This window comes from Bombina bombina, chromosome 2, assembly GCF_027579735.1.
Source record: "Bombina bombina isolate aBomBom1 chromosome 2, aBomBom1.pri, whole genome shotgun sequence".
NCBI classification, from domain to species: domain Eukaryota; kingdom Metazoa; phylum Chordata; class Amphibia; order Anura; family Bombinatoridae; genus Bombina; species Bombina bombina.
In genome coordinates, this window is record NC_069500.1 from 298,064,524 (window position 1) to 298,083,699 (window position 19,176).

At 43.6% G+C, this 19,176-nt stretch overlaps 1 protein-coding gene across 1 annotated transcript in view; it reads left to right on the forward strand.

Moving 5' to 3' along the window:
- The window catches only part of SNX24 (sorting nexin 24), a 569,481-nt gene that overhangs the window by 333,217 nt on the left and 217,088 nt on the right, over positions 1 to 19,176 (forward strand). Inside the window, exon 3 of the mRNA XM_053701609.1 lies at positions 12,842 to 12,946. Coding sequence (XP_053557584.1) covers positions 12,842 to 12,946 — 105 coding nt within the window. The remainder of the gene's footprint in view (positions 1 to 12,841; positions 12,947 to 19,176) is intronic.

The following is a 19,176-nucleotide window of genomic DNA, read 5'->3' on the forward strand; positions in this document are numbered from 1 at the left end:
GGTTCTAGGAAAGGTCAGAAGGCTTCTGCCATTTCTTTGGTGTTTTGGTTAAAGTCTTTGATTCATCTTGCTTATGTGGAGTTGGGTAAATCCCCGCCTCAAAGGATTATGGCTCATTCTACTAGGTCAGTTTCTACTTCCTGGGCTTTTAGGAATGAAGCTTCTGTTGATCAGATTTGCAAAGCAGTAACTTGGTCTTCTTTGCATACTTTTACTAAATTCTACCATTTTGATGTTTTCTCTTCTTCTGAAGCAGTTTTTGGTAGAAAAGTACTTCAGGCAGCCGTTTCAGTTTGATTCTTCTGCTTATATTTTCATTGATTTGATTTGGGTAGTGGATTAATTTTTCAGCGGAATTGGCTGTCTTTATTTTATCCCTCCCTCTCTAGTGACTCTTGCATGGAAGTTCCACATCTTGGGTATCTGCTATCCCATACGTCACTAGCTCATGGACTCTTGCTAATTACATGAAAGAAAACATAATTTATGTAAGAACTTACCTGATAAATTCATTTCTTTCATATTAGCAAGAGTCCATGAGGCCCACCCTTTTTGTGGTGGTTATGATTTTTTTGTATAAAGCACAATTATTCCAATTCCTTATTTTTTTGATGCTTTCGCTCCTTTTTTATCACCCCACTTCTTGGCTATTTGTTAAACTGAATTGTGGGTGTGGTGAGGGGTGTATTTATAGGCATTTTAAGGTTTGGGAACCTTTGCCCCTCCTGGTAGGAATGTATATCCCATACGTCACTAGCTCATGGATTCTTGCTAATATGAAAGAAATTAATTTATCAGGTAAGTTCTTACATAAATTATGTTTTTAGACCTCAAGTGTCTAAACAAATTTCTAAGAGATGCTTACCTTCATTTTCCAATCCACAAAGATCATCATCTGTTTCTAAAGTTTGCCTTCTTAGACAAACATTATCAGTTCATGGCTCTTCCTTTCGGGTTGGCCACAGCACCCAGAATCTTCACGAAGGTTCTAAGGTCTCTTTTGGCGGTTCTCAGATCTCAAGGGATAGCGGTGGCGCCTTATCTGGACGATATTCTGATTCAGACGTCAACATATCATCTGACAAAATCTCACACGGACACAGTGTTGTCTTTTCTGAGAACTCACGACTGGAAGGTGAACATAGTGAAGAGTTCACTTGTCCCACAGACAAGGGTTCCTTTTCTGGGAACTCTGATAGACTCGGTAGCCATGAAAGTATTTCTGATGGAGGTCAGAAAATTGGATTAATGGTAGCGGCAATGGACATCGTTCCGTTTGCTTGCTTTCATCTCAGACCACTGTAACTGTGCATGCTCGGTCAGTGGAATGGAGATTATGCGGATTTATCTCCTCAGATAATTCTGGATCAAGAGACTTGAAACTCTCTTCTTTGTTGGTTGTCGCTGGATCATCTGTCCCAGGGGACTTGTTTTCGCAGACCCTCGTGGGTGATAGTGACAACAGATGCCAGCCTTCTGGGCTGGGGTGCAGTTTGGAATTCCCTGAAGGCTCAGGGTGTTTGGGCTCAAGTGGAGTCTCTACTTCCAATCAATATTCTGGAACTGAGGGCAATATTCAATGCGCTTCAGGCGTGGCCTCAGTTGGCTTCGGCCAAATTTATCAGATTCCAGTCGGACAACATAACGACTGTGGCATATGTCAATCAACAGGGGGGAACAAGGAGTTCCTTAGCGATAATAGAAGTATCCAAGATAATCAGTTAGGCAGAGTCCCACTCTTGTCATCTGTCAGCGATCTACATCCCAGGGGTAGAGAACTGGGAAGCAGACGTCGACAGACTTTTCATCCGGGGGAGTGGGAACTTCACCCGGAGGTATTTGCCTCATTGATTCTCAGATGGGGCAGACGGGAATTGGATTTGATGGCATCTCGTCAGAATGCCAAGCTTCCAAGATACGGATCCCGGTCAAGGGATCCTCAGGCCGAACTGATAGATGCCTTGGCAGTGCCTTGGTTGTTCAGCCTAGCTTATGTGTTTCCGCCGTTTCCTCTCCTCCCACGTGTGATTGATCGAATCAAACAGGAGAGAGCTTCAGTGATCCTGATAGCGCCTGCGTGGCCACGCAAGATTTGGTATGCGGATCTAGTGGACATGTCCTCTCTGCCACCGTGGAAACTTCCATTGAGACAGGACCTTCTGGGTCCTTTCCAACATCCAAATCTAATTTCTCTGCAGCTGACTGCGTGGAGATTGAACGCTTGATTTTATCGAAGCAAGGATTCTCTGATTCAGTCATAAATACTTTGATACAGACTAGAAAGCCTGTCACTAGAAAAATCTATCATAAGATATGGCGTAAATATCTTTATTGTTGTAAATCCAAGGGTTACTCATGGAGTAAGGTTAGGATTCCAAGGATTCTGTCTTTTCTCCAAGAAGGATTGAGAAAGGGTTATCAGCGAGTTCCTTAAAGGGGCAAATTTCAGCTTTGTCAATTCTGTTTCACAAACGTTTGGCAAATGTACTGGATGTTCAGTCTTTTTGTCAGGCTCCATCTAAAATTAAGCCTGTATTTAGACCAATTACTCCTCCCTGGAGTTTGAATTTAGTTCTTCGAGTTCTTCAAGCGGTTCCATTTGAACCTATGCATTCCATAGATATTAAACTGTTATCTTGGAAAGTTCTGTTTCTGTTTGCTATTTCTTCTGCTCGAAGAGTTTCTGAGCTTTCAGCGTTGCAGTGTGATTCGCCTCATCTCATTTTTCATTCTGATAAGGTGGTTTTATGGACCAAACCTGGATTTCTTCCTAAGGTTGTTTCGAATAAGAATATTAATCAGGAAATTGTTGTTCCTTCTTTATGTCATAATCCTTCTTCTAAGAAGGAGCGTTTGTTACATAATTTGGACGTGGTCCGTGCTTTAAAGTTTTACTTACAGGCAAATAAGGATTTCTGTCAGTGATCTTCATTATTCATTGTTTATTCTGGGAAGCGTATGGGTCAGAAAGCTACGGCTACCTCTTTCTTTTTGGCTGAGAAGTATCATCCGCCTGGCATATGAGACTGCTGGACAGCAGCCTCCTGAAAGAATTTCGGCTCATTCTACCAGGGCTGTGGCTTCCACATGGGCTTTTAAAAATGATGCATCTGTTGAACAGATTTGTAAGGCTGCGACTTGGTCGTCCCTTCACATTTTTTCAAAATTTTACAAATTTGATACTTTTTGCTTCTTCTGAGGCTATCTTTGGGAGAAAGGTTCTTCAAGCAGTGGTGCCTTTTGTTTAGGTCTCTGTCTTGTCCCTCCCTTTCATCCGTGTCCTATTGCTTTGGTATTGGTTTCCCACAAGTAAGGATGAAATCAGTGGACTCATCATATCTTTGTAAAAGAAAACTAAATTTATGCTTACCTGATAAATTACTTCCTTTTACAATATGACGAGTCCACGGCCCACCCTGTTATTTTAAGACAGATTTAGTTTATTTTTTTAAAACTTCAGTCACCTCTGCACCTTTTTAGCCTTTCCTTTTTTCTTCCTATAACCTTCGGCCGAATGATTGGAGGTGGAGGGGAAGGGAGGGGCTATATATACAGCTCTGCTGTGGTGCTCTTTGCCAATTCCTGTTAGCAGGAGGTTAATATCCCACAAGTAAGGATGAAATCCGTGGACTCGTCATATCGTAAAAGAAAGTAATTTATCAGGTAAGCATAAATTTAAGTTTTTCTTAAGACACGGTGAGTCCACTGAATCATCAATTACTCTTGGGAATATCACTCCTGGAGGCAAAGAGCACCACAACAAAGCTGTTAAAGGGACTGTCTAGTCCAAAATAAACTTTCATAATTCAGATAGGGCATGTAATTTTAAACAATTTTCCAATTTACTTTTATCACCAATTTTGCTTTGTTCTCTTGGTATTCTTAGTTGAAAGCTTAACCTAGGAGGTTCATATGCTAATTTCTTAGACCTTGAAGGCCACCTCTTTTCAGAATGCCTTTTAACAGTTTTTCACCACTAGAGGGTGTTAGTTCATGTGTTTCATATAGATAACACTGTGCTTATGCACGTGAAGTTACCTGGGAGCCAGCACTGATTAGCTAAACTGCAAGTCTGTCAAAAGAACTGAAATAAAGGGGAAGTTTGCAGAGGCTTAGATACAAGATAATCACATGAGGTAAAAAGTATATAAATATAACTGTGTTGGTTATGCAAAACTGGGGAATGGGTAATAAAGGGATTATCTATCTTTTAAAACAATAAAAAATTCCAGTGTAGACTGTCCCTTTAAGTATCACTTCCTCTCCCACAACCCCCTGTCATTCTCTTTGCCTTCAGTGCAAGGAGGAGGAGAAGTTTTGCTGTGGCGGGATTTCTCAGCTGAAGCGCGTGCTTTCTCTGTAGCGCAGCGTCTCTATATGTCATGTGATGCGCTTCTCAATACAGTCCGAAGCTGCTTTTGATTGGCAGATCTAGTAGAAATGTTGTCTCTACCCCTGTGGAGACTCCCTCTGAGGAAGGACCTTCTACTTCAGGGGCCCCTTCTTCATTCAAATCTCGTTTCTCTGAAGCTGACTGCTTGGAGATGGAACGCTTTTTTCTTTCGCTAAGCGTGGATTTTCCGAATCAGTCATTGAGACCATGATTTAGGCTCGTAAGCCTGTCACTAGAAAGATTTACCATACATGTCTTTTTTGGTGTGAATCTTATCTTTTCTCCAGGTAGACCTGGAGAAAGGGTTGTCTGTCAGTACCCTCAAGGGTCAGATTTCTGCTCTATTTTGTTGCACAAGCGTCTGGCGGACGTGCCGGATGTACAATCCTTTTGTCAGGCCCTGGTCAGAAACAGGCCTGTGTTTAAAACTATGTCTCCACCTTTTGAGCCTATGCATTCCATAGATATTAAGTTATTATCTTGGAAGGCTTTGTTTCTTACTACTAGTTCCCTGCTCAGAGGGTTTCTGAACTCTTGGCTTGTGAGTCTGCTGGACAGCAGCCTCCTGGGAGAATTACAGTTCATTCCACTAGGGCTGTTTCTTCTTCTTGGGCTTTCAAGAATGAGGTTTCTGTAGAACAGATTTGTAAGGCTACGACTTGGCCTTCTTTGCACATTTTTCTTTTGGGAGAAAGGTTCTTCAAGCGATGGTGCCTTCTGTTTAGGTTTCCTGTCTTGTCCCTCCCTAATCATCCTTGTCCTCTAGCTCGGGTTTTGATTCCCAACAGTAATTGATGATTCCGTGGACTCACCGTCTCTTAAGAAAGAAAACAAAATTTATGCTTACTTGATAAATTTCTTTCTTTTTTGACATGGTGAGTCCACGGCCCTCCCTTGTTTTCAGACAGTTTTTTTATATAAACCTCAGGCACCTTTTACAACTTGTGTTATTTCCTTTCTTTCCTTTTCCTTCGGTCGAATGACTGGGGGTTGTGGGAAGGGAAGTGATACTTAAAGGACCAGTCAACACAGTAGATTTGCATAATCAACAAATGCAAGATAACAAGACAATGCAATAGCACTTAGTCTGAACTTGAAATGAGTAGCAGATTTTTTTTGACAATTTTAAAAGTAATGTCTATTTCCACTCCCCCTGTACCACGTGACAGCCATCAGCTAATCACAAATGCATACACGTACCATGTGACAGCCATCAGCCAATCACAAATGCATACACGCTTATTCTTGCGCATGCTCTCTAGTAGTAGTAGTAGTTTAAATATAAAAAGACTGTGCACATTTTGTTAATGAAAGTAAATTGGAAAGTTGTTTAAAACTGCTGCTTTATCTGAATAATTAAAGTTTAATTTCTCTTAGGTAAGGTGTATCCAGTCCACGGATCATCCATTACTTGTGGGATATTCTCATTCCCAACAGGAAGTTGCAAGAGGACACCCACAGCAGAGCTGTTATATAGCTCCTCCCCTAACTGCCATATCCAGTCATTCTCTTGCAACTCTCAACAAGCATGGAGGTAGTAAGAGAGAGTGGTGAAAAATAGTTAGTTTTTTTTCTTCAATCAAAAGTTTGTTATTTTTAAATGGTACCGGAGTTGTACTATTTTATCCCAGGCAGTAAATAGAAGGAGAATCTGCCTGAGTTTTCTATGATCTTAGTAGGTTGTAACTAAGATCCATTGCTGTTCTCACATATGTCTGAGAGAGGTAACTTCAGCGGGAGAATGGCGTGCAGGTTACTCTGCTATGAGGTATGTGCAGTTACAATTTTTTCTAGAAATGGAAATGCTAGAAAATGCTGCTGATACCGGATTAATGTAAGTTAATCCTGAATACAGTGATTTAATAGCGACTGGTATCATGCTTACTCTCAGGGGTAATACCCTTATAATATTGCAATATAAAACGTTTGCTGGCATGTTTAATCGTTTTTATATATGCTTTGGTGATAAAACTTTATTGGGGCCTAGTTTTTTCCACATGGCTGGCTTAAATTTTGCCTAGAAACAGTTTCCCGAGGCTTTCCACTGTTGTAGTATGAGTGGGAGGGGCCTATTTTAGCGCTTTTTAGCGCAGTTAAAATTTCAAACTGTTACATCCAGCTTCCCTCAGGAGTCCCCTGTATGCTATAGGACATCTCTAAAGGGCTCAAAGGCTTTCCAAAGTCGTTTATTGGGGAAGGTAGGGCAACAGCAGGCTGTGGCAGTTTGTTGTGACTGTTAAAAAAGTCTATCGTTTTTTTGATCCGTTTTTGAACTAAGGGGTTAATCATCCATTTGCAAGTGGGTGCAATGCTCTGTTAGCTTATTACATACACTGTAAAAATTTTGTTTGATTTACTGCCTTTTTTCACTGTTTTTCAAATTTTGACAAAATTTGTTTCTCTTAAAGGCACAGTACCGTTTTTTATATTTGCTTGTTAATTTGATATAAAGTGTTTTCCAAGCTTGCTAGTCTCATTGCTAGTCTGTACAAACATGTCTGACATAGAGGAAACTCCTTGTTCATTATGTTTAAAAGCCATGGTGGAACCCCCTCTTAGAATGTGTACCAAATGTACTGATTTCACTTTAAGCAATAAAGATCATATTCTGTCTTTAAAAAATTTATCACCAGAGGAATCTGACAAGGGGGAAGTTATGCCGACTAACTCTCCCCACGTGTCAGATCCTTTGACTCCCGCTCAAGGGACTCACGCTCAAATGGCGCCAAGTACATCCATAGCGATTACTTTACAAGACATGGCGGCAGTCATGGATAATACACTGTCAGCGGTATTAGCCAGACTACCTGAATTTAGAGGTAAGCGAGATAGCTCTGGGGTTAGACGAAATGCAAAGCATACTGACGCTTTAAGAACCATGTCTGATACTGACTCACAATATGCAGAAGCTGAGGAAGGAGAGTTTCAGTCTGTGGGTGATGTTTCTGACTCAGGAAAGATGATGCAACCTGATTCTGATATTTCTACATTTAAATTTAAGCTTGAACACCTCCGCGTGTTGCTCATGGAGGTTTTAGCTGCTCTGAATGACTGTGATACAATTGCAGTGCCAGAGAAATTGTGTAGACTGGATAAATACTATGCAGTGCCGGTGTGTACTGATGTTTTTCCAATACCTAAAAGGTTTACAGAAATTATTAATAAGGAATGGGATAGACCAGGTGTGCCATTCTCTCCCCCTCCTATTTTTAGAAAAATGTTTCCAATAGACGCCACCACACGGGACTTATGGCAGACAGTCCCTAAGGTGAAGCGAGCAGTTTCTACTCTAGCAAAGCGTACTACTATCCCTGTTGAGGACAGTTGTGTTTTTTTAGATCCAATGGATAAAAAATTAGAAGGTTACCTTAAGAAAATGTTTATTCAACAAGGTTTTATCCTACAGCCCCTTGCATGCATTGCTCCTGTCACTGCTGCTGCGGCGTTCTGGTTTGAGTCTCTGGAAGAGGCTTTACAGGTAGCGACTCCATTGGATGACATACTTGGCAAGCTTAGAGCACTTAAGCTAGCCAATTCTTTTGTTTCTGATGCCATTGTTCATTTGACTAAACTAACGGCTAAGAATTCTGGTTTTGCTATACAGACGCGCAGGGCGCTATGGCTTAAATTATCGTCAGCTGACGTGACTTCAAAATCTAAGCTGCTTAACATTCCCTTCAAGGGGCAGACCCTATTCGGGCCTGGTTTGAAGGAGATTATTGCTGATATCACTGGAGGAAAAGGTCATGCCCTTCCTCAGGACAGGTCCAAATCAAGGGCCAAACAGTCTAATTTTCGTGCCTTTCGAAACTTCAAGGCAGGTGCGGCATCAACTTCCTCTAATGCAAAACAAGAGGGAACTTTTGCTCAGTCCGAGACCAAACCAGACCTGGAACAAAGGTAAGCAGGCCAAAAAGCCTACTGCTGCCTCTAAGACAGCATGAAGGAACGGTCCCCTATCCGGTAACGGATCTAGTAGGGGGCAGACTTTCGCTCTTCGCCCAGGCGTGGGCAAGAGATGTCCAGGATCCCTGGGCGTTGGAAATTATATCCCAGGGATATCTTCTGGACTTCAAAGCTTCCCCCCCAAAAAGGAGATTTCACCTTTCACAATTATCTGCAAACCAGATAAAGAGAGAGGCATTCTTACACTGTGTACGAGACCTCCTAGTTATGGGAGTGATCCATTCAGTTCCAAAGGAGGAACAGGGACAAGGTTTTTACTCAAATCTGTTTGTGGTTCCTAAAAAAGAGGGAACCTTCAAACCAATTTTGGATCTAAAGATCTTAAACAAATTCCTCAGAGTTCCATCATTCAAGATGGAAACTATTCGTACCATCCTACCTATGATCCAGGAGGGTCAATATATGACTGCAGTGGATTTAAAGGATGCTTATCTTCACATTCCGATACACAAAGATCATCATCGGTTTCTCAGGTTTGCCTTTCTAGACAGGCATTACCAGTTTGTAGCTCTTCCCTTTGGATTAGTTACAGCCCCAAGAATCTTTACGAAGGTTCTAGGGTCGCTTCTGGCAGTCCTAAGGCCGCGGGGCATAGCAGTGGCCCCTTATTTAGACGACATCCTGATACAAGCGTCAAACTTCCAAATTGCCAAGTCTCATACGGACGTAGTACTGGCATTTCTGAGGTCGCATGGGTGGAAAGTGAACGAGGAAAAGAGTTCTCTATCCCCACTCACAAGAGTTTCCTTCCTAGGGACTCTGATAGATTCTGTAGAAATGAAAATTTACCTGACGGAGTCCAGGTTATCAAAGCTTCTAAATTCCTGCCGTGTTCTTCATTCCATTCTGCCCCCTTCGGTGGCTCAGTGCATGGAAGTAATCGGCTTAATGGTAGCGGCAATGGACATAGTGCAGTTTGCATGCTGACATCTCAGACCGCTGCAACTATGCATGCTCAGTCAGTGGAACAGGGATTACACAGATTTATCCCCTCTACTAAATCTGGATCAAGAGACCAGGGATTCTCTTCTCTGGTGGCTATCTCGGGTCCATCTATCCAAAGGTATGACCTTTCGCAGGCCAGATTGGACAATTGTAACAACAGATGCCAGCCTTTTAGGTTGGGGTGCAGTCTGGAACTCCCTGAAGGCCCAGGGATCGTGGACTCAGGAGACACTCCTTCCAATAAATATTCTGGAACTGAGAGCGATATTCAATGCTCTTCAGGCTTGGCCTCAGTTAGCAACTCTGAGGTACATCAGATTTCAGTCAGACAATATCACGACTGTGGCTTACATCAACCATCAAGGGGGAACAAGAAGTTCCCTAGCGATGTTAGAAGTTTTAAAAATAATTCGCTGGGCAGAGATTCACTCTTGCCACCTATCAGCTATCCATAGCCCAGGTGTAGAGAACTGGGAGGCGGATTTTCTAAGTCGTCAGACTTTTCATCCGGGGGAGTGGGTGTTTGCACAATTGATTCATCGTTGGGGCAAACCACAACTGGATCTCATGGCGTCTCACCAGAACGCCAAGCTTCCTTGTTACGGATCCAGGTCCAGGGATCCCAAGGCGACGCTGATAGATGCTCTAGCAGCGCCCTGGTTTTTCAACCTGGATTATGTGTTTCCACCGTTTCCTCTGCTCCCTCAACTGATTGCCAAGATCAAGCAGGAGAGAGCATCGTTGATTTTGATAGAGCCTGCGTGGCCACGCAGGACCTGGTATGCAGATCTAGTGGACATGTCATCCTTTCCACCATGGACTCTGCCTCTGAGACAGGACCTTCTAATTCAGGGTCCTTTCAACCATCCAAATCTAATTTCTCTGAGACTGACTGCCTGGAGATTGAACGCTTGATTTTATCAAAGCGTGGCTTCTCCGAGTCAGTCATTGATACCTTAATACAGACACGAAAGCCTGTCACCAGGAAAATTTACCATAAGATATGGCGTAAATATATTTATTGGTGTGAATCCAAGGGTTACTCATGGAGTAAGGTCAGGATTCCCAGGATATTATCCTTTCTCCAAGAAGGTTTGGAAAAAGCATTGTCAGCTAGTTCCTTAGGGACAGATTTCTGCTCTGTCTATTCTTTTGCACAAGCGCCTGGCAGATGTTTCAGACGTTCAGGCATTTTGTCAGGCTTTAGTTAGAATCAAGCCTGTGTTTAAACCTGTTGCTCCGCCATGGAGCTTAAATTTGGTTCTTAAGGTTCTTCAAGGAGTTCCGTTTGAACCCCTTCATTCCATAGATATCAAACTTTTATCTTGGAAAGTTCTTTTTTTGGTAGCTATTTCCTTGGCTCGTAGAGTCTCCGAGTTATCTGCCTTACATTGTGATTCTCCTTATCTGATTTTCCATACGGATAAGGTAGTTCTGCGTACCAAACCTGGGTTTTTACCTAAGGTGGTATCTAACAAGAATATCAATCAAGAGATTGTTGTTCCATCCTTGTGTCCTAATCCTTCTTTAAAGAAGGAACGTCTATTACACAATCTGGACGTGGTTCGAGCTTTAAAGTTTTACTTACAAGCTACTAAAGATTTTCGTCAAACATCTGCTTTGTTTGTTGTCTACTCTGGACAGAGGAGAGGTCAAAAGGCTTTGGCAACCTCTCTTTCTTTTTGGCTAAGAAGCATAATCCACTTAGCCTATGAGACTGCTGGACAGCAGCCTCCTGAAAGGATTACAGCTCATTCTACTAGAGCTGTGGCTTCCACCTGGGCCTTTAAAAATGAGGCCTCTGTTGAACAGATTTGCAAGGCTGCAACTTTGTCTTCCCTTCATACTTTTTCCAAATTTTCCAAATTTGATACTTTTGCTTCTTCGGAGGCTATTTTTGGGAGAAAGGTTTTACAGGCAGTGGTACCTTCCATTTGAGTACCTGCCTTGTCCCTCCCTTCATCTGTGTACTTTAGCTTTGGTATTGGTATCCCACAAGTAATGGATGATTCGTAGACTGGATACACCTTACAAGAGAAAACACAATTTATGCTTACCTGATAAATTTCTCTTGTGGTGTATCCAGTCCACGGCCCGCCCTGTCATTTTGAGGCAGGTAATTTTTAAATTTAAACTACAGTCACCACAGCACCCTATGGTTTCTCCTTTCTCGGCTTGTTTTCGGTCGAATGACTGGATATGGCAGTTAGGGGAGGAGCTATATAACAGCTCTGCTGTGGGTGTCCTCTTGCATCTTCCTGTTGGGAATGAGAATATCCCACAAGTAATGGATGATCCGTGGACTGGATACACCACAAGAGAAATAAATTTATCAGGTAAGCATACATTGTGTTTTTGACTTGAGTGTCCCTTTAACAGCTTTGCTGTGGTGCTCTTTGCCTCCTCCTGTTAGTCAGGAGTGATATTCCCAACAGTAATGATGATGATGTGCACTCACTGTGTCAACAAAGAAAGAAATTTATCAGGTAAGCATACATATTTTTTATTTTTGGCATGAGTAAAATCGGTTTAAGCGTAGATTAAAAGTTAGAGGAAATGCATAAAGTAAAAATGTAGCCATTGTTTATTAAATATGTACCAATATATAGGGGCCTATTTATTAAATGCCTGTCCGACATGATCCGATTAGCGGATCATGTCAGACAGACATTGCTGAATGCGGAGAGCAATACACTCTCCGCATTCAGCATTGTACCAGCAGCTCTTGTGAACTGCTGGTGCAACACCGCCCCCTGCAGATTCACGGCCAATGGGCCTCTAGCAGGGGGGTGTCAATCAACCCGATCGTATTCGATTGGGTTGAATTCTGGCGATGTCTGTCTGCCTCTTCAGAGCAGGCGGATAGGTTATGGAGCAGCAGTATTTAGACCGCTGCTTCATAAATGGTGTTTCTGGTGAGTCTGAAGGCTCGCCAGAAACACAGGGCTTCAAACTCCGTACGGAGCTTGATAGATAGGCCCCAAAGTCTCATGCTTTTTACGCAGATTAGCATTAAAGGGCTAGTATAGTCAAAATTAACTTTAATGATTCAGATAGAGCATGCAATTTTAGGCAACTTTAATTTAATCGAATACGATCGGGTTGATTGACATCCCCTGCTAGCGGATTGGCCGCGAATCTGCAGGGGACAGCATTGCACAAGCAGTTCTCAAGAACTGCTGGTGCAATGATAAATGCGGACAGCGTATATTGTCTGTATTTATCGATGTGCAGCGGACATGATACGCTACATCGTATCATGTCCGCTCGCACTTTCTTAAATCGGCCCTATAGGCTGAAGTATTCCATTCATTTTACTTCCCAAGTTAAGATATTGCATTAAAGTATATAAACTATATTTTACAGGGCCATTATTCATACTATTAGTAACATCTCTTTCACCTTGTTTCAGTAGGGCATCATAAGAATACACCATGCAGCATCATTATTTTCTTTCGTTTTTCTTAATCCATTAATAAGTCTCAGTTCAGCATAGTTTGCCAAATAATGTGTACATTTGGTTTATCTACTTTGCAGCTAAAGAAGAGTATCAAAACACCAGAGATGCCCTCAAAACATGTGCGAAATTGGGTCCCTAAAGTATTGGAGCAACGGCGACAAGGTCTGGAGTTATACTTGCAGGTAAAAGATCTTCTGACTAAATGATTTCTCTTATGTTCCCGGAGGCAGAACTTTTTTCTTACTTTCTGCAATAAGATTTTTTTTTTTTTTTTGTGAAAAAGTTTCTGCAGGTCATTTTGAATCAAAATATAATTTTGAATTAGGCAATTACACAAAAATACCAACTTAATTGCAATGTTTTAATTAGTATGAAGATGAAGCAATTTTGAAAGTTTTAGAATATATTGCAGCAGTTGAAAATTGTATTGCAACTTAGCTGCAGAGAAAAAAGTATTTTAAATAAATCTGTTTCCTCTTGGTCTCGCATCACATAATTATAATGTAAAATGTAGTAATAAAAAGCATTGCTCACATAAACTTCGTACATTCAGGAGTCACAGCTTTGCAGGGTTGAATAAATCCCTGAGAACCAGTCATAAATAAATGTGCTGCTGCTTTGCAGAGCTGCTCCGTATTTTACAGTTCCCTTCAAACAGTACTTTGCTCTGGATGCACTGTGTTAAGGAAAACTTACACAGTGCAGCCAGAGCACAGTGCTGATCGAAGAGAACTGTCTAATGTGGAGCAGTGCGTCAAGGCTAAAGCACTAACCATTCCTGCATGTGTCCCATTCTTTCTGCAGACGTGCTGCATTTTCTGCAATGACATCTCAGATCAAATGTCCTGCCGTAGTTCTTATGTTTTGTTTTTATCACTGCATTAAATAATCATGTTAGCCATTTGTTATTGTTTTAGGAGTAATCAGGGTCTCCATTTTCACTATTAGTTAAGAGTTTCATTAGAAAAAAATTATTATTGAATAAATTTGCATATTACTGGATGATCTTTGCTATGTTTGGGCACGTGGTTTGAAGCTTTTTGTACTAAATAACTTATTTGGTTTCTTCTGTTGTAATTTGCTGTGGGTTTTAATATTTATAGACTTTTTTTTAATTAACTGAAACATTTCTCAAGTTTTGAGTTATTTGTACACTCGGCGTGTACTATAAAATACATTTTCAGGAGTAGTGGTAAAGATCTGTTTCTTTTGCAGATTTAAGCAACTGAGGGCTATTTCTCAAATGACAGTTTAACTCCATCTTGTGGTAGGTAACAATGACTAGAATTTTGTGTTTCTATAATTAGTTGTAACAGACTCGGCTCCAGAACGAATTAAATGGGGGGGGCACGCATTGTTTTACAAAGCATGTATAAGAGTCAAAATAAGAGCAGAGTGAGGGGACATCCCTTACAAGAGAAATAAAATAATGCTAAACTGACAGTGCAATTACCACTCAAATTGACATTGGCATTTCTACTCAAATACAGTCGCAACAGAAGCATCTGACAGAAGCACTTTTAATCCATACTGCACTGAGACTATAGTGGATATATCAAGCAAATGCATATAGAGAGTAAACTACTGGTTAATGTAATCAGCCTGTAATGTTAGTAAACAACATAAAATATGCGTGAGGTTAAGATATATTAGCATCAGGAAACCACATGCTTTGCCTGTACAAGGTTGTGAGTAATCCGCTATGATGGGTATATAATGCAGGCACAGAGCAGGGTCAAAGCTCGGTTAACACTGTATAATATGCTAAATAGAAAAGCTTGAGACTTACTATGATACAGCAACCGGTGTGCGCCTCTGAGGGCCGCCATGTTTGTGTAAAGTGGAAGCATTCCCTTAGTCTGCTGCTGCTGCTGTCGGATGAGAAGAGCTTTTTCCCCTACTGCTTGTTTTGCTGGCCCAGTGCAGGCATTGGACTGTACCTTGAGCATGACACGCATATGGGCTGGACAAGAGGGTTGACATTGTATAAGGAACCAGGGTCGGCTCCAGAACGAATGAAATGTTTTTTGTTTTTTGTTTCACGAGGGGGCACACATTTACAAAGCATGTATGAGAGTCATATTCTGCAGGAAAGTGTAGCCTCTGGGTGGCTTATCCCCCACTATTAACATTTGGAGAATATGTGCTAAATCACGAGGTAAAATAATGAAGTATAAATCCTATGCAGTGCACTAAAACAGAGACATTAAATTTGAGACCCCCTGTGCAATAGCTCCTTAAAAACAATTCACCACTGAATGACCATGATCCAAAACCCTTAAACTCATTCTCAATCATGTACCCTAAACAGACATGCACCCCAAAAACCCCAATGCAATTAACCCCTTTGTTTGCAATAGCAGTGAGGATACTAGGTTTTCAGGTACTGGTCATTTTGTAGATTAGATTTAGCTATACCTGTTTTGCAATAACTAATGGATATCGGGCTACTTAATACAACCTATGTACTGTAAACCTATAAGAATATGATTGTATCATATAAATATCCTATATTATAAAAGGCCAAGTGTGTTTGTTCGAAGCTGTCATGCACAGTAGAGACAAACACACTTGGCCTTGAGATAGGGAGAGCGAGGTACACAAACAGCTGTGAGGTCTGGGGAGCGCGAGGTAAGCTACTCAACAGCTGTGAGGTCTGCTGCGAGAGAAGCGGCCACGCACTCCCCAGACCTCACAGATGTTTGTGGCCGACTGGATCGTTGCGATGGGGGTGTGGCCGGGCGTCGCGAGGGGCGTGGCTGGGCGGGGTCCCGCAATGTGAAGACAGAGCCAGAGAGGGAGCAGGAGAGGGGGGGGAGAAGGGCCAAGGGGGGGGGAGAGCCCAGGGGGGGGGGAGAGCACAAGAGAAGGGGGGGGAGAGCACAAGAGAAGGGGGGGAGAGCACAAGAGAAGGGGGGGAGCCAAAGAGAAGGGGGGGAGAGCCAAAGAGAAGGGGGGGAGAGCCAAAGAGAAGGGGGGGGAGAGCCAAAGAGAAGGGGGGGGGAGAGCCAAAGAGAAGGGGGGGGGGAGAGCCAAAGAGAAGGGGGGGAGAGCCAAAGAGAAGGGGGGAGAGCCAAAGAGAAGGGGGGAGAGCCAAAGAGAAGGGGGGGGAGAGCCAAAGAGAAGGGGGGGGGAGAGCCAAAGAGAAGGGGGGGGAGAGCCAAAGAGAAGGGGGGGGAGAGCCAAAGAGAAGGGGGGGGAGAGCCAAAGAGAAGGGGGGGGAGAGCCAAAGAGAAGGGGGGGAGAGCCAAAGAGAAGGGGGGGAGAGCCAAAGAGAAGGGGGGGAGAGCCAAAGAGAAGGGGGGGGAGAGCCAAAGAGAAGGGGGGGGGAGAGCCAAAGAGAAGGGGGGGCAGAGCCAAAGAGGGGGGGGCAGAGCCAAAGAGGGGGGGGCAGAGCCAAAGAGGGGGGGGGCAGAGCCAAAGAGAAGGGGGGGAGAGCCAAAGAGAAGGGGGGGAGCCAAAGAGAAGGGGGGGGAGAGCCAAAGAGAATGGGGGGGGGAGAGCCAAAGAGAAGGGGGGGGAGAGCCAAAGAGAAGGGGGGGGAGAGCCAAAGAGAAGGGGGGGAGAGCCAAAGAGAAGGGGGGGAGAGCCAAAGAGAAGGGGGGGGGGAGAGCCAAAGAGAAGGGGGGGGAGAGCCAAAGAGAAGGGGGGGGAGAGCCAAAGAGAAGGGGGGGGGGGAGAGCCAAAGAGAAGGGGGGGGGGGAGAGCCAAAGAGAAGGGGGGGGGGGAGAGCCAAAGAGAAGGGGGGGGAGAGCCAAAGAGAAGGGGGGGGAGAGCCAAAGAGAAGGGGGGGGAGAGCCAAAGAGAAGGGGGGGAGAGCCAAAGAGAAGGGGGAGGGGGGGAGAGCCAAAGAGGAAAAAGAGCCAAAAAGGAGAGAGAGACAAAGAGGGGGGAGAGAGAGAGACAAAGAGGGGGGAGAGAGAGAGACAAAGAGGGGGGAGAGAGAGAGACAAAGAGGGGGGAGAGAGAGAGACAAAGAGGGGGGAGAGAGAGAGACAAAGAGGGGGGGAGAGAGAGAGACAAAGAGGGGGGAGAGAGAGACAGAGGGGGGAGAGAGAGACAAAGAGCGGGGGGAGGGAGCCAAAGAGCGGGGGGGAGAGAGCCAAAGAGGGGGGGAGAGAGCCAAAGGGGGGGGGGGAGAGAGATAAAGGGGGGGGAGAGCCAAAGAGGGGGGAGAGAGAGAACCAAAGAGGAAAGAGAGCCAAAGAGGAGAGCAAAAGAGGAGAGAGAGACAAAGAGGGGGGAGAGAGGGACAAAGAGGGGGGAGAGAGGGACAAAGAGGGGGGAGAGAGGGACAAAGAGGGGGGGAGAGAGGGACAAAGAGGGGGGGAGAGAGAGCCAAAGAGGGGGGGAGAGAGAGCCAAAGAGGGGGGGGCAGAGCCAAAGAGGGGGGGGCAGAGCCAAAGAGGGGGGGAGAGCCAAAGGGGGGGAGAGAGCCAAAGGGGGGGGAGAGCCAAAGGGGGGGGAAGAGAGCCAAAGAGGAGAGAGAGCAAAAGAGGGGAGAGAGCCACAGAGGGGGGAGGAGAGCCAAAGAGGGGGGAGGAGAGCCAAAGAGGGGGGAGGAGAGCCAAAGAGGGCGGGAGAGAGCCAAAGAGGCGGGAGAGAACAAAAGAGGGGGGAGAGAACAAAAGAGGGGGGAGAGAACAAAAGAGGGGGGAGAGAGAGCAAAAGAAAGGAGGGAGAGAGCCAAAGAGGGGAGAGAGAGAGCAAAAGAGGGGAGAGAGAAAGCAAAGGAGAGGAGGGGAGAGAAAGCAAAAGAGAGGGGGGGAAGAGAGAGCAAAAGAGAGGGGGGAGAGTGCAAGGGGTGGAACTGCTGTACTGCAAAAAATGGCCCGTGTACACAGGCTTTAGTACTAGTAAGTCTATAAATGGCTACCGGCTTCTATCGACGCCTCAAAAGTGCACTGTGATCTTAGGCCGGGCCTAAGATCACAGTGCACTTTTAAGGCGTTGATAGAAGCCGGTAGCCATTTATAGACTTATATTTATATGATACAAGCATATTCTTATCATGGTCTATTGTTTAAGAAAATGAGTAAGGCACTAATAGTTAGGTAAAATTAATAGGGTTAAAGATAAGTCCAAAAAGTCTCTAACTTCCAATTCCAAATAAGAGGTTAAGACACGGAGCTCCTTGCAGATGCGTGATGCCCCCCAGCATGCAGCATTACATAACAATCTTTTATTTTATTTATTATTTTAAAGCGTATGATCATATCAATATTTCTTTCATGTAATTAGCAAGAGTCCATGAGCTAGTGACGTATGGGATATACATTCCTACCAGGAGGGGCAAAGTTTCCCAAACCTCAAAATGCCTATAAATACACCCCTCACCACACCCACAATTCAGTTTTACAAACTTTGAAGTAAGTTTGTGCTAGATTCTACGTTGATATGCGCTCCGCAGCAAGTTGGAGCCCGGTTTTCCTCTCAGCGTGCAGTGAATGTCAGAGGGATGTGAGGAGAGTATTGCCTATTTGAATGCAGTGATCTCCTTCTACGGGGTCTATTTCATAGGTTCTCTGTTATCGGTCGTAGAGATTCATCTCTTACCTCCCTTTTCAGATCGACGATATACTCTTATTTATATACCATTACCTCTGCTGATTTTCGTTTCAGTACTGGTTTGGCTTTCTACAAACATGTAGATGAGTGTCCTGGGGTAAGTAAATCTTATTTTCTGTGACACTCTAAGCTATGGTTGGGCACTTTATTTATAAAGTTCTAAATATATGTATTCAAACATTTATTTGCCTTGACTCAGAATGTTCAACATTCCTTATTTTCAGACAGTCAGTTTCATATTTGGGATAATGCATTTGAATCAATCATTTTTTCTTACCTTAAAAATTTGACTTTTTTTCCCCTGTGGGCTGTTAGGCTTGCGGGGGCTGAAAATGCTTCATTTTATTGCGTCATTCTTGGCGCGGACTTTTTTGGCGCAAAAAATCTTTTCTGTTTCCGGCGTCATACGTGTCGCCGGAAGTTGCATCATTTTTTGACGTCCTTTTGCGCCAAAAATGTCGGCGTTCCGGATGTGGCGTCATTTTTGGCGCCAAAAAGCATTTAGGCGCCAAATAATGTGGGCGTATTATTTGGCGCCAAAAAATATGGGCGTCGCTTTTGTCTCCTCATTATTTCAGTCTCATTTTTTCTTTGCTTCTGGTTACTAGAAGCTTGTTTATTGGCATTTTTTCCCATTCCTGAAACTGTCATTTAAGGAATTTGATCAATTTTGCTTTATATGTTGTTTTTTCTCTTACATATTGCAAGATGTCTCACGTTGCATCTGAGTCAGAAGATACTTCAGGAAAATCGCTGTCTAGTGCTGGAACTACCAAAGCTAAGTGTATCTGCTGTAAACTTTTGGTAGCTATTCCTCCGGCTGTTGTTTGTATTAATTGTCATG